The sequence below is a fragment of the Salmo salar genome, chromosome ssa21 (genome assembly GCF_905237065.1).
Source record: "Salmo salar chromosome ssa21, Ssal_v3.1, whole genome shotgun sequence".
NCBI lineage: Eukaryota > Metazoa > Chordata > Actinopteri > Salmoniformes > Salmonidae > Salmo > Salmo salar.
This window is the reverse complement of record NC_059462.1, coordinates 50,788,978-50,802,702: the sequence shown is the minus strand read 5'-3', so window position 1 is coordinate 50,802,702 and position 13,725 is coordinate 50,788,978. Positions and strand designations below refer to the sequence as shown.

The window sequence follows — 13,725 nt, the reverse complement described above, 5'->3', positions numbered from 1 at the left end:
TTATCCCTCTAGTGGTGTGGGGGCTGTGCTTTGGCAAAGTGGGTGGGGTTATATCCTGCCTGTTTGGCCCTGTCCAGGGGTATCAACGGATGGGGCCACAGTGTCTCCTGACCCCTCCTGTCTCAGCCTCCAGTATTTATGCTGCAGTAGTTTATGTGTTGGGCGGCTAGGGTCAGTCTGTTATATCTGGAGTATTTCTCCTGTCTTATCCGGTGTCCTGTGTGAATTTAAGTATGCTCTCTCTAATTCTTTCTTTCTCTCGGAGGACCTGAGCCCTAGGACCATGCCTCAGGACTACCTGGCATGATGACTCCTTGCTGTCCCCAGTCCACCTGGCCGTGCTGCTGCACCAGCTTCAACTGTTCTGCCTGCGGCTATGGAACCCTGATCTGTTCACCGGACGTGCTACCTGTCTCAGACCTGCTGTTTTCAACTCTCTAGAGACAGCAGGAGCGGTAGAGATACTCTCAATGATCGGCTATGAAAAGCCAACTGACATTTACTCTTGAGGTGCTGACTTGTTGCACCCTCGACAACCACGGTGATTATTATTATTTGACCATGCTGGTCATTTATGAACATTTTAACATCTTGGCCATGTTCTGTTATAATCTCCACCCGGCACAGCCAGAAGAGGACTGGCCACCCCTCATAGCCTGGTTCCTCTCTAGGTTTCTTCCTAGGTTTTGGCCTTTCTAGGGAGTTTTTCCTAGCCACCGTGCTTCTACACCTGCATTACTTGCTGTTTGGGGTTTTAGGCCGGGTTTCTGTACAGCACTTTGAGATATCAGCTGATGTAAGAAGGGCTTTATAAATACATTTGATTTGATTTACAAGTCTGAAGTAAATAACAAATATGTTCGATTCTAAACATTCTACTTTTGTTTAATAATTAATTGATTACTAGAATTACAAGGAGCAAGTGCTAAACCAAATGAAGTTTGATCTATATCCCCTATCAATGCGCAAACAAATAGCAAACTCTACACAAACGTCACACAATGGGATAGGTGATCTGATGCATTCCGAGTGTTTTTATTGTTGTTGTATTTCATCTCTTTTATAACCAAATGTAACATTACACATATTACTTTCACTACATTGGCCTCACCAAACACGAATTGTTAGATGGCTAACCATGAAAGCTTAGGCCCAATATTAGGATCGCTATTACATGTGAATGCATAGAGAAATAGTATATGTAAATCATTCTCCTACAGTTTACTCAGTTAGCAGACATTCTTATCCAGAGCGACTTACAGTTAGTCTTACAGGAATAAGCAATAGGCCTACTTGCTAAGCAAGCAGCTTGGCCTTAGTCACGCATGTGTAGACCTTCATGCAGTAAAAACCTGTAACCCTCAGCTAACACAATATGAACATATTGCCCATACAATTGACACAGTTCATGCTATGTGGCTCCATATTCTGTAACATTTTCTGCATTGCATTACTAGCATTCCGAAGCTATTTTCAATCAGCAGCATGTATTTTTCAACACTGCCGACAAATGCGTAGATACATGAAGTAATGGGTTATTCCAAAGAAAAGCATGTTACTTTTATGGTAGCCTAATCACATTTCATGGTCCTACCAAATGGAGTGCAGTGTCCAACATCAATAACAAAAACATAATATTATATATCAATTATGTTTCATGTCCCCTGAAACAGGTTTGACCTTAGATAAAAAGTGACTTCCTGCCACCCCATCAACAATCAACTCTGTAAGATGGAAACAAGACTGAGGTTTGAGTTCTGGGTTACATTGGGTACATTTGATTTCCTTCAGATTAATGCTCTGTGCGTTTTGCTGCAAAGTCAGAAAGATGTTCTCTGTTTATAAGAAAAACAAGTGGTTTAACCTCTCCAATATCGTCAGTTTGGATTGGTCATACAGAAAAAGATTCCATTTTAAATGAAAAATACCTGCCTTCTCAGAAAAACCCTAAACTAAGCTTCTTAATAGTATTGTAACGACCCTGGGTACAGTATATTGAGTATTATAAACTGGGTGGTTCGAACCCTGAATGCTGATTGGCTGACAGCTGTGGTATATCAGACCAGTATACCAAAGGTATGACAAGACAAAACATTTATTTTTACTGCTCTAATTACGTTGGTAACCAGTTTATAATAGCAATAAGGCACCTCGGGGGTTTATGGTATATGGCCAATATACCACGGCTAAGGACTGTACCCGCTTTGCCTCGTGCATAAGAACAGCCTTTAGCCGTGGTATATTGGCTATATACCACACCCAGTGCCTTATTGCTTAAATATAGTTGTAGTTTGGGTCCTGGTTGCTGATTGGCTGAAACAGCATTTCATCCGCTCTTATATCCAGTGATGGAAAAAGTACCCAATGTTCATACAAAAAATGACTCAAGTAAAAGTGAAGGTCACCCAGTAAAATACTACTTGAGTAAAATTCTAAAAGTATTTGGTTTTAAATGTACTTAATAAGTATCAAAAGTAAAAGTATGAATCATTTAAAATGTCTTATATTAAGCAAACCAGACGACATGATGTTCTTGATTTTTTTATTTACGGATATCCAGGGGCACAGTTCAACACTCAGACATAATTTATAAACGAAGCATTTGTGTTTAGTGAGTCTGCCAGATCACAGGCAGTATATGACCAGGGATGTTCTCTGTTTAGTGAGTCTGCCAGATCAGAGGCAGTAGGGATGACCAGGGATGTTCTCTGTTTAGTGAGTCCTCCAGATCAGAGGCAGTAGGGATGACCAGGGATGTTCTCTGTTTAGTGAGTCCTCCAGATCAGAGGCAGTAGGGATGACCAGGGATGTTCTCTGTTTAGTGAGTCCTCCAGATCACAGGCAGTATATGACCAGGGATGTTCTCTGTTTAGTGAGTCCTCCAGATCAGAGGCAGTAGGGATGACCAGGGATGTTCTCTGTTTAGTGAGTCCTCCAGATCAGAGGCAGTAGGGATGACCAGGGATGTTCTCTGTTTAGTGAGTCCTCCAGATCAGAGGCAGTAGGGATGACCAGGGATGTTCTCTGTTTAGTGAGTCCTCCAGATCAGAGGCAGTAGGGATGACCAGGGATGTTCTCTGTTTAGTGAGTCCTCCAGATCAGAGGCAGTAGGGACGACCAGGGATGTTCTCTGTTTAGTGAGTCCTCCAGATCAGAGGCAGTAGAGACGACCAGGGATGTTCTCTGTTTAGTGAGTCCTCCAGATCAGAGACAGTAGGGATGACCAGGGATGTTCTCTGTTTAGTGAGTCCTCCAGATAAGAGGCAGTAGGGATGACCAGGGATGTTCTCTGTTTAGTGAGTCCTCCAGATCAGAGGCAGTAGGGATGACCAGGGATGTTCTCTGTTTAGTGAGTCCTCCAGATCAGAGGCAGTAGGGATGACCAGGGATGTTCTCTGTTTAGTGAGTCTGCCAGATCAGAGGCAGTAGGGATGACCAGGGATGTTCTCTGTTTAGTGAGTCTGCCAGATCAGAGGCATGACCAGGGATGTTCTCTTGATAAGTGTGTGAGTTAGACAATGTTCTTGTCCTGCTAAGCATTCAAAATGTAACGATGTACTTTTGGGTGTCATGGAAAACGTAAGCAGTAAAAAGTTCCTCATTTTCTTTAGGAATGTAGTGGAGTAAAAGTAAAAGTTGTCCAATATATAAATACTAAAGTAAAGTACAGATACCCCAAAGAACTACTTAAGTAGTACTTAAAAGTATTTTTACTCAAGTGCTTTACACCACTGTGTATATCAGACAATATACCACGGAATGACGCAAAAATACTTGTTTACCGTTTCAAATTATATTGATAACCAGTTTATAATAGCAATAAGGCACTTCGGGTTTATGCTATATGGCCAATACACCGTAACCACACCCCCTTTGGCCTTATTACTTAAATATATGGCACTGTACAATTACATTATGTGATTGACAATAGTCACAACTTTCCCCCCTTGTATATATTGATGGGATACAGTAGAAAACAGTCAGTTTCAGCACTGGTCAGCTCCTTTTCCTGCCTCATTGCAGATAGTTATGTTCAAGCAATAGTGAATGTAATGCATATTTCCAATAGGTATGTTCCTGATATTGTCACTATAACCGTGCATGTCACAGGTTAATTGCACTATGAGTTTTCTTAGGACACAGAGTACCTTTTTTTTTTATTGCCTAGTTCTTATGTGCTTTGTATTATTCTGTGGCAACTATCCTGGACTGAGAGGCTCATAGGCTACAGTTTACATACACTTAGGTTGGAGTCATTAGAACTCATTTTTCAACCACTCCACAAATGTATTTTTAACAAACTATAGTTTTGGCAAGTCTACTTCTACTTTCTGCATGACACAAGTAATTTTTCCAACAATTGTTTACAGACAGATTATTTCACTTTTAATTCACTGTATCACAATTCCAGTGGGTCAAGTTTACATACACTAAGTTGACTGTGCCTTTAAACAGCTTGGAAAATTCCAGAAAATGATGTCATGGCTTTAGAAGCTTCTGTTAGGCTAATTGACATAATTTGAGTCAATTGGAGGTGTACCTGTGGATGTATTTCAAGGCCTACCTTCAAACTCAGTGCCTCTTTGCTTGACATCATGGGGAAATCTAAAGAAATCAGCCAAGACCTCAGAAAAAAAATTGTAGACCTCCACAAGTCTGGTTCATCCTTGGAAGCAATTTCCAAAAACCTGAAGGTACCACGTTCATCTGTACAAACAATAGTACGCAAGTATAAACACCATGGGACCACGCAGCCGTCAAACCGCTCAGGAAGGAGACGCGTTCTGTCTCCTAGAGATGAACGTACTTTGGTGCAAAAAGTGAAAATCCATCCCAGAACAACAGCAAAGGACCTTGTGAAGATGCTGGAGGAAACAGGTACAAAAGTATCTATATCCATAGTAAAACGAGTCCTATATCGACATAACCTGAAAGGCCGCTCAGCAAGGAAGAAACCACTGCTCCAAAACCACCATAAAAATGCCAGACTACGGTTTGAAACTGCACATGGGGACAAAGATCGTACTTTCTGGAGAAATGTCCTCTGGTCTGATGAAACACAAATAGAACTGTTTGGCCATAATGACCATTGTTATGTTTGGAGGAAAAAGGGGGAGGCTTGCAAGGCAAAGAACACCATCCCAACCGTGAAGAACGGGGGTGGCAGCATCATGTTGTGGGGATGCTTTGCTGCAGGAGGGACTGGTGCACTTCACAAAATAGGTGGCATCATATGGAAGGAAAATTATGTGGATATATTGAAGCAACATCTCAAGACATCAGTCAGGATGTTAAAGCTTAGTCGCAAATGGGTCTTCCAAATGGACAATGGCGTACTTCCAAAGTTGTGGCACAATGGCTTAAGGACAACAAAGTCAAGGTATTGGAGTGGCCATCACAAAGCCCTGAACTCAAGCCTATAGAAAATTTGTGGGCAGAACTGAAAAAGCATGTGCGAGCAAGGAGGCCTAGAAACCTGACTCAGTTATACCAGCTCTGTCAGGAGGAATGGGCCAAAATTCACCCAACTTATTGTGGGAAGCTTGTGGAAGGCTACCCGAAACGTTTGAGCCAAGTTAAACAATTTAAACTATACTAATTGAGTGTATGTAAACTTCTGACACACTGGGAATGTGATGAAAGAAATAAATAATTATCTCTACTATTATTCTGAAATTTCAGATTCTTAAAGTAAAGTGGTGATCCTAACTGACCTAAGACAAGGAATTTTTTTACTCAGATTAAATGTCAGGAATTGTGAAAAACGGAGTTTAATAAATGTATTTGGCTAAGGTGTATGTAAACTTCCCACTTCAACTGTATATGCGAATCCGGAAGACAGGTGTATCCAATAAGCTGTGTGAAGTTTATTAGGCCATACTGAATAGGCTACACTACAAATATTCAAGCACAGGGATAGTTCTGTATTTCAATCAAATGGATTTCTAAATTTATGGAGAAAAACGTGTGATGTTGATTGCATGAACAGAGTTGAATCGCAAACCTGAGATGTATGCTAATATAGGCATATCCTTTACGAAAAGAAAATAATATATATTGGCAAACGGGCGTTTGGTGCAGGCGGTAGAAGAACAAAGTCGCTTTAATAACAATGCCCTGTGGATCATACCACTTTAATAGTCTCCAGCAAGAAAGACCGTGCAAGAATTTATGTTTAATCCAGTGAAGGTAATTTCCACAGATAATTGCGAATATGTTTCAATACATATTCATGAAGAATTTTTTTTTATATATATATATATATATATATTACGAGAGACCGAATTACATGCTTATATTGATTGAGGGGATGACCTGCTATTCTAAATGTTATTTGAGAACTATCAACATGCGTCAAATTGCCAGGCTTGAATCTGAATTAATATATCATTCATCATCATTATGGGCTAATAAGTTAATTTAACAATTTAATTCTGTCTTAATGGGTTATAGCTACATTTATGTCATGTAATATGTGAAAGTAACATTTGAGCAGAAGCATTCATTAGAGACAAACAGGGGTGGATATTATTTTACTTCTGTAGGCTAATAATAGCATAAAGCTCCCTTTTCGAAAGCCATGATAGGTCTACAATTATACCTTTAGCCTGCACGGCAAATATGGAAACATCTGGCATGTCATTAGACTGTTGACAGCATCAGACTGAAATAAGGACAATGTGTTCCTAGCATGATGCCAGAGAAGGCTCTCCACACCTGATTAAATCAAGTTGACATGTGTCTGTTTATGTGAGGTCATGTTTGTAAATGAGTTGGATGCCAAAAATGCAAAAATACTAAAGAGAAATGTAGATTTTCTGTTATTTAGATAGGTCTATATTACTATGGTGATAGAGGTCTATTATACCACGCTATTATAACCAAATTACTATTTGAAGTCTCAGTACTGATGCAGAAGGCAACATAACGCATTATTCAATAACTTCAGCAATAACAAATTGTTTAAACAATTTCCAAATCCATAGATGGAACAATCGGGTCAGTTTCTTATTTTGTATTTCCACCTTAACGGTGGTGTGTTTTGGCCCCAAATGCTCCCTGTAGTTTAGGTTTTTGTCCTCCCGCAGCAGCTGTCACCCTACATTACTTGCAGTCAGCTAAATGAAACATTTTTCTAAACATATGCATCGTAATCAGTTCGGTCACACTTACAAGAACACGCGTTAATAAGGCAATCAATCACTCTGGAACAAGCTAGTTTTCCTGTAACAGATCATAAACACTATGTAATGAAGAATTGGGAGGTTAGCATGACGGGCTGATCAGATAGTCAATGTCAAAAAATGCGATGAATGTCAGTAAATGTAGTGTTCGTGTCGTTTCTTTAACATCTTCAATTTACAACAAGCAGTTTAATTACCCATAAAATACAGTCAATTAAATAGGAGTGGTTTGACAGTAGGGGCAGGATCATCGATCTTTGTTTTTCTATCTCTGGTGGACATTTACTTCGTTTTTTTTCTATTAGCACCGAAATAAAGAAAATATACAATATATTAAACAACCCACAGATTAATTTTCTTGTCAAAAGCAATTCGGCAAAGGTGACAGTTTTCTGCATTGTACGATTCATTATGTTTTCAGTCTGCACATTGGATCCAAAACTGATCGTGTTATTGTGGGCAGTGTTTTTCCGCTGTCTTTTCCTGTATTATATCTCCATCTAACTCAATGCCTTTGTTGTTGTATGGGTTGGAACCTTCGCCAGGGAAACATGGCGACATATCACGCCCAAATCTGCTGCTGCCCTAATCCTATTTCTTTAATGGGGACGTTCAAAAAAATGTAACTTATCTCTAAGTCCCTTGAAGGCACTCTAGTATATATTTAACCAACTGTAATTAACGCCACTATCAGCTTGTATAATTTAGAGGTAATGTCATAATAATGGTACATTTTAGGGTCGGAATGACCCGTGATAACAGTCTTCATATTCCCAATAGTTTTCTGCGTCGTTTTAATTAATGCCAGACACACTTTCCGGGGAGAAATGGTATCAGGGTACCCAAGTAGCCTGCCAGTATGACCCTGCTTCATATATTCTACATATATGGCTTCCCTATTGATTTTATTTAACCTTTATTTATCTAGGCAAGTCAGTTAAGAACATATTGATTAAACATGTAAATACATGATATCCATAACCAAAGATGAACTCACGTTTATCTCACTTTTATCATGCCTCTTCAAACCTGTGATTTTTGACAATAATATCGACATGTATTCATATAGTGTGTATTCAATATCTCAGACAAAGATAGGAAAATGTTTAAATATTTATTTCCCAAGAACAAACATCATTAATAAATTACATTAGATATTGCACATTTTTTTCTCAAGTTAAAATGTGTAAATGTATACAGTTGGTAATATTTTAAATACAGAGATATAATATACAGATCCATGTATCTCAGAGACCCTGGGGACAGGGCAATACACTAGTATTTCATTATTTCAATCCTTTAAACAGGTTTCACTTATCGTTTATCAGCCCTTGGAGGCCTTGTTTCAATGTAGTACAACATGTACTCTCGCCTTTAACATGAATGGACTTCTAACATGTATTTTGCATGATATAAGACTTATTTGGTTTGCAGTTGCTATAGAACCATGTGTACCTTACAATATAATAAATATGATGGTGAAATAGGCGTGAATGATCTCCAGTGTATACGGATATAAATTGAATAAACATTCAACAAGTCACATAAATTATTAAAATATATATCTATATTAAGAAATGTAATTTACACGTCATGGATCATTGGTAAATATTTTGGTTAAAAACTATTTTAACGATATGTATGTTGAGTGAAGGGGGACCTATTGGGAGAGGATGAAAATACCGTGTTTTATTGAATGACGTTAGTCGACGTTGCTCCATATGACATCAGCAATGTAAGAACGGAAATATAACAGGAAAAGTGTAAAGGGCGTTCGTCCAACATCTAACTGAAACGAACATTGGCTCTACCGAGTCCAATTATTATTTTTTTTTTTAACCTTCACATGTAAGGAATGTCACATTTTAAACGGTACAATCTATGCACCAAGAACAATGTTGTATGTTCTAAGTATTTTATCTGTCATGTCTAATGACTTCCCTCGGGGGATTATTAGCACCCGACAGCGGGTCTCAGAACGAGGAGTGAAGGTACAAGATTGGCAATTTTCGCCATAATCCTCTATTCTTAACATCATTACTGACAAGTTCGAAGCGGTGCAAAATTCTATGCACCTTACTTGAACATTAGGTATATCCCTTGAGCTGTACCGGTTATTATTCAGTAGTAGTTGTCTTGACACATATTGTAAATATGAATCTCACCATAACCTACATTAATAACGAAACTACACGTAACAATATTTCATAGAGAAAAGCAATGGCCAGCATTGATTTGATAAATGCAGAGAAAAAAAAAGAAGTTTTTTTGCTTACTTTTACAGTGCCTTAAATTAATACCAAAATATAACTGGGAAATTTGAAAATAAGATAATTGATGGAAAATATATTTGATATAAGTGGAGTACCGTGGGCCTATCACTGAATTAGATAGTTATTTCTAGGTTTTAAGGCACAGGAATCCAGTTGTGAATTAATAAAAGTAAAGCTTCATCACCGACGCACTAACAAAATAGTCCTTTCAATTACTGTCGATTTAGCACTTACCAATGTTAACACTTTTTGGCTTCTTTTTTTAAAATGCAAATTATGCTAATTGTTTTGAAATTACCTTTATTTGTCCACCAAATATTGGAGTCGTAGATGTAGGCCTATGTATAAACTAATAGCAAAGCATAAAACAGAACCAACTGCACTTGATTTAGATCTTCCAGTGATGAAGTTATCCGTTTAGTGAAGATTCCTCTCTCTGATCTGGTGATGGAACCGAGGTTTTGCTCAGGACAGCGGCAGAATAGGGAAAAAATCCACTTTCGGACCTGTGCCCGGATGCGGTGCAGGTGAAGTCAGTGTTGGTACTTCTGGAGCCTAGCGCGCTGGCCGCCTGGCTGCTGTGACAACTGAGGCACGAACATGGCCCTGTAGCCGATGGCGCGCTGACCGCGGCTGCACATGCTGCTGCTGCCGCTGCTGCTGATGCTGCCGCAGAGCTATTGAGGCCTGCGGGTGACTGATAAAGTCCTGGGTGCCGGAAGCCACAGAGAAGCTCTGGGCGTGAGTAAGGATGGGAGAGTGCACGGAAAGTATCGAGAGGGCGAATGGAGGTAGTGAAAGGTGACGATGCAACACCAGACGCAGCTGCGGCAGCGGCAGCTGCTGTGACACCAACATGCGGGTAATAGTGCAGAGGCATGTGGGAATGGAAAGGGTATGGTAGACTTCCGGTGGCTGCCGCGTGCGTCATCATGTAGGTGTAAAAGCTTGGATCTGCTGGATGAGGCCAAGACATCGCCAAACGTTGCCTCTTGTCCTTCATCCGCCTGTTCTGGAACCATACCTACAGACAGAGAATCATGTTAACTTTAGGACCCTATTAAATCCAACCCGAATTGTAGCATTACAAAATATCGGGTCGACTCGCATGCATTTTCCCAGTGATCAGGACATTCGTGTGCCTGTAACAATATTTACTGCGTAAACATTGCTAATGCAAGTTTGATCAAATGAAGAGTTTAAAACGAATAGGCCAGTATACATGATTTGTGAATAGTTATCTTTATGGACCCTTAAACAAATCAGCAAGTTGAAGAAATGTATTGACTTTTTTTTTAATAGTGACTTTTTTTTCATTTATTCATTTCAGATTAATTCATTCATTCATTACTTCATTTCAGATTCATTTCTGGAATAGATTCGAGTAGACTATTGTCTTTCTCACATTGTGAATTATACCAAACTGATTCGCTCTCTCTCTCTGTGTGTGTGTGTGTGTGTGTGTGTGTGTGTGTGTGTGTGTGTGTGTGTGTGTGTGTGTGTGTGTGTGTGTGTGTGTGTGTGTGTGTGTGTGTGTGTGTGTGTGTGTGTGTGTTCCGATGTATGCATGTTGACCAGCGTGTGTTTTAGTGGAGTGTGTAATATAATGGTAATATAATTGTAGCTTATACATTCCTAACTATTTGTGATGTATCCTACATTATTATGTCATGTATTTTACATTTTTAAAAAGATTGAACATTTATTTAACTAGGCAAGTCAGTTAAGAACAAATTCTTATTTTACAATGACGGCCTACCCTGGCTAAACCCAAACCCGGACGACGCTGGGCCAATTGTGCGCCGCCCTATGGGACTGCCAATCACGGCAGGTTCTGATACAGCCTGGAATCAAACCAGCGTCTGTAGTGACGCCTCTAGCACTGAGATGCAGTGCATTAGACCGCTGCACCACTCGTGAGCCCCTGTATGCATATAACAGAACACAGGCCTACCTTTATTGTAGTTTCAGGTAGATTGAGTGATGCGGCAAGTTCACATCTTCTTGGTCTTGAGACATAATTTTCCCGGTAAAACTCTTTCTCGAGTCTTCCTATTTGTTCTCTGGTGAATGCAGTCCGGTACCTTCTCACCTGATCCGCATTTGACATGTTTGAACACATTCCATTGCCGTTAAGATTGGAAAAGGAGGATGAATTTGTGTTGGAGCCTCCAGAATTATTGTCAGAAAAACCTTTAGGAAAGAAATATGTAATTATTATTCGATATTCTCATCTAAGCTTTATAGGCAATGCTGTTGTGTATATTGGCTATTATATATTGTTATGATATCACATGAGATGATACCTATACTCTAAATAATACATTTTGTAGCAATAGCTGTGACATTTTTGAAAATGAAAGACAATTTTTTTTTTTATTAGTTATTATTATTAGGCCTATTATTATTATTTATAATATTGTTCTATTATTATAATATTGGTATTGTTATCCATTATCCGTGTTAAGATATCAAATACATTTATTTATCTTTCATGATTTATTTCGATCATTACATTTGAGGTCCAAGTGAATATTACCTTTGTTGTTGTTTTCCTTGTGTTGGCTCGGGGAACGATACGATGGGCATCCCACCTCCACATCACTGTTCATGTCTGAGTCTTGAGAAACTTCAGGGTATAAGTGGATTTTCTTTCTGCTTTCTGATAATGAAATCTCCGCTGAGGAATTATTCTCGCTGTTGTGGTGGGCACCGAAAAGACTATCCGTTTCGAACTTGCCTTTGGTTGGAATATTCCCGAGACTTCCATGAAGCGAGGCGGAAGATATTGTCGGGTTTAGTCGATCACTGTGCTGAGCATTTTCGAGGGCCTCCAACACTGAATTTCCAGCCGAGTCTGACAGGTTTGAGAGCCTTTTGCCAGACACGGGACTGTGTAGACCTCTCTCCATCAGAATCATCTCTTTTCTTCTCCTCTCCATCATTAAGCCTTGTAGAAGAAAAACAACGATTTCCGGGGCTGGTGCTCCGATGAGTTGTGGCGGAGTTAATCCGCATTCAGATCAGCAACTGTCTCTAAATAATATAACACCTTTTTTTGTGAGAGAGAGACGTAAAAATAAATAGAATGGCAATGCGAGCAACGAATGACCGTTCAAAATGACCCGTGAATCATTTTTAGGCCAAAATGTAAAGGAACGCTGCTCGAATGACCATATATCGTACCAGGTTTAAAAGCAAATAAATACGAGATGCCGTTCATTTGATGATGGATGCGGCGGCCTGCGGTCAGACGAATGTATATACACGTGGAGCGGAAGAGGAGAAGTGAGGAGTGGAGTGAGTGTGTGTTCCTGGATTGATCCGAGTCTGCCCGTGGGTTTGGCCTCGCCTGAAACTGACAGCCTGATTCATAAAATGAGCGCGGCAACAATCTCCCTCTTCTTTTGGGAATATCATTATGCTTTGATTCTCTGTTGTTTCTCCGTTCTCTTCTCACAGTCTGCTTCTTTCTCCATCGATCATTTCACTGAGGCATTTTTGAATGATACATTATTACTGAAATAGTTCTTTTGTGAGATCCATTTCAACAGCATTTAACAGCATTTAACAGCATTTAAACAGCATTTAACAGCATTTAAACAGCATTTAACAGCATTTAAACAGCATTTAACAGCATTTAAATGCCAGTTATGATTTTGAATATAACTGTTTCACTTTTTAAACAATGTATGTCAGATACAGTGTGGTGTAACCAATGCTTGTGATATTGGCAGTTTCGGTTTTTATTAGTAGCGTATTGTTTCCATTACTTCTCGAACAATACTGTGATTTAGAATGAATTACAATGAATAAGAAATTGGACCTAACGAAGACTAATTTCTTCTTTCTTTTCGTCATTTTCAAGCCTGGAATAATTATGTTTTATTGAGCTCAATCAAACTCCTCCTCATGAAATATGACCTATTTTTACACAGGTTTGGAATTGTATTATAATCAGACGTGTATTGTATATGATTTGGTGACGTGCATATTTTAGAACTATACTACCGGTATCTCAAAATGTATAGGTTACACAGGTTACTTCCGGTATCTCAAAATCTATAGGTTACACAGGTTACTACCGGTATCTCAAAATCTATAGGTTACACAGGTTACTACCAGTATCTCAAAATGTATAGGTTACACAGGTTACTACCGGTATCTCAAAATGCATAGGTTACACAGGTTACTACTGGTATCTCAAAATGCATAGGTTACACAGGTTACTTCCGGTATCTCAAAATCTATAGGTTACACAGGTTACT

General features: G+C 39.2%; 1 protein-coding gene across 1 annotated transcript; it reads right to left on the bottom strand.

Moving 5' to 3' along the window:
• Nucleotides 1–8,285: 8,285 nt before the first annotated feature.
• On the bottom strand, nt 8,286–13,018 carry LOC106582494 (homeobox even-skipped homolog protein 2). Its single transcript, XM_014165658.2, has 3 exons — nt 11,997–13,018; nt 11,412–11,650; nt 8,286–10,481 (listed from the first exon to the last, which is right to left on the bottom strand). The coding sequence occupies exons 1-3, from the start codon at nt 12,400–12,402 to the stop codon at nt 9,867–9,869; spliced, it is 1,260 nt and encodes a 419-aa protein (XP_014021133.1). The 5' UTR covers nt 12,403–13,018; the 3' UTR covers nt 8,286–9,866.
• Between the last annotated feature and the right edge of the window lie 707 nt (nt 13,019–13,725).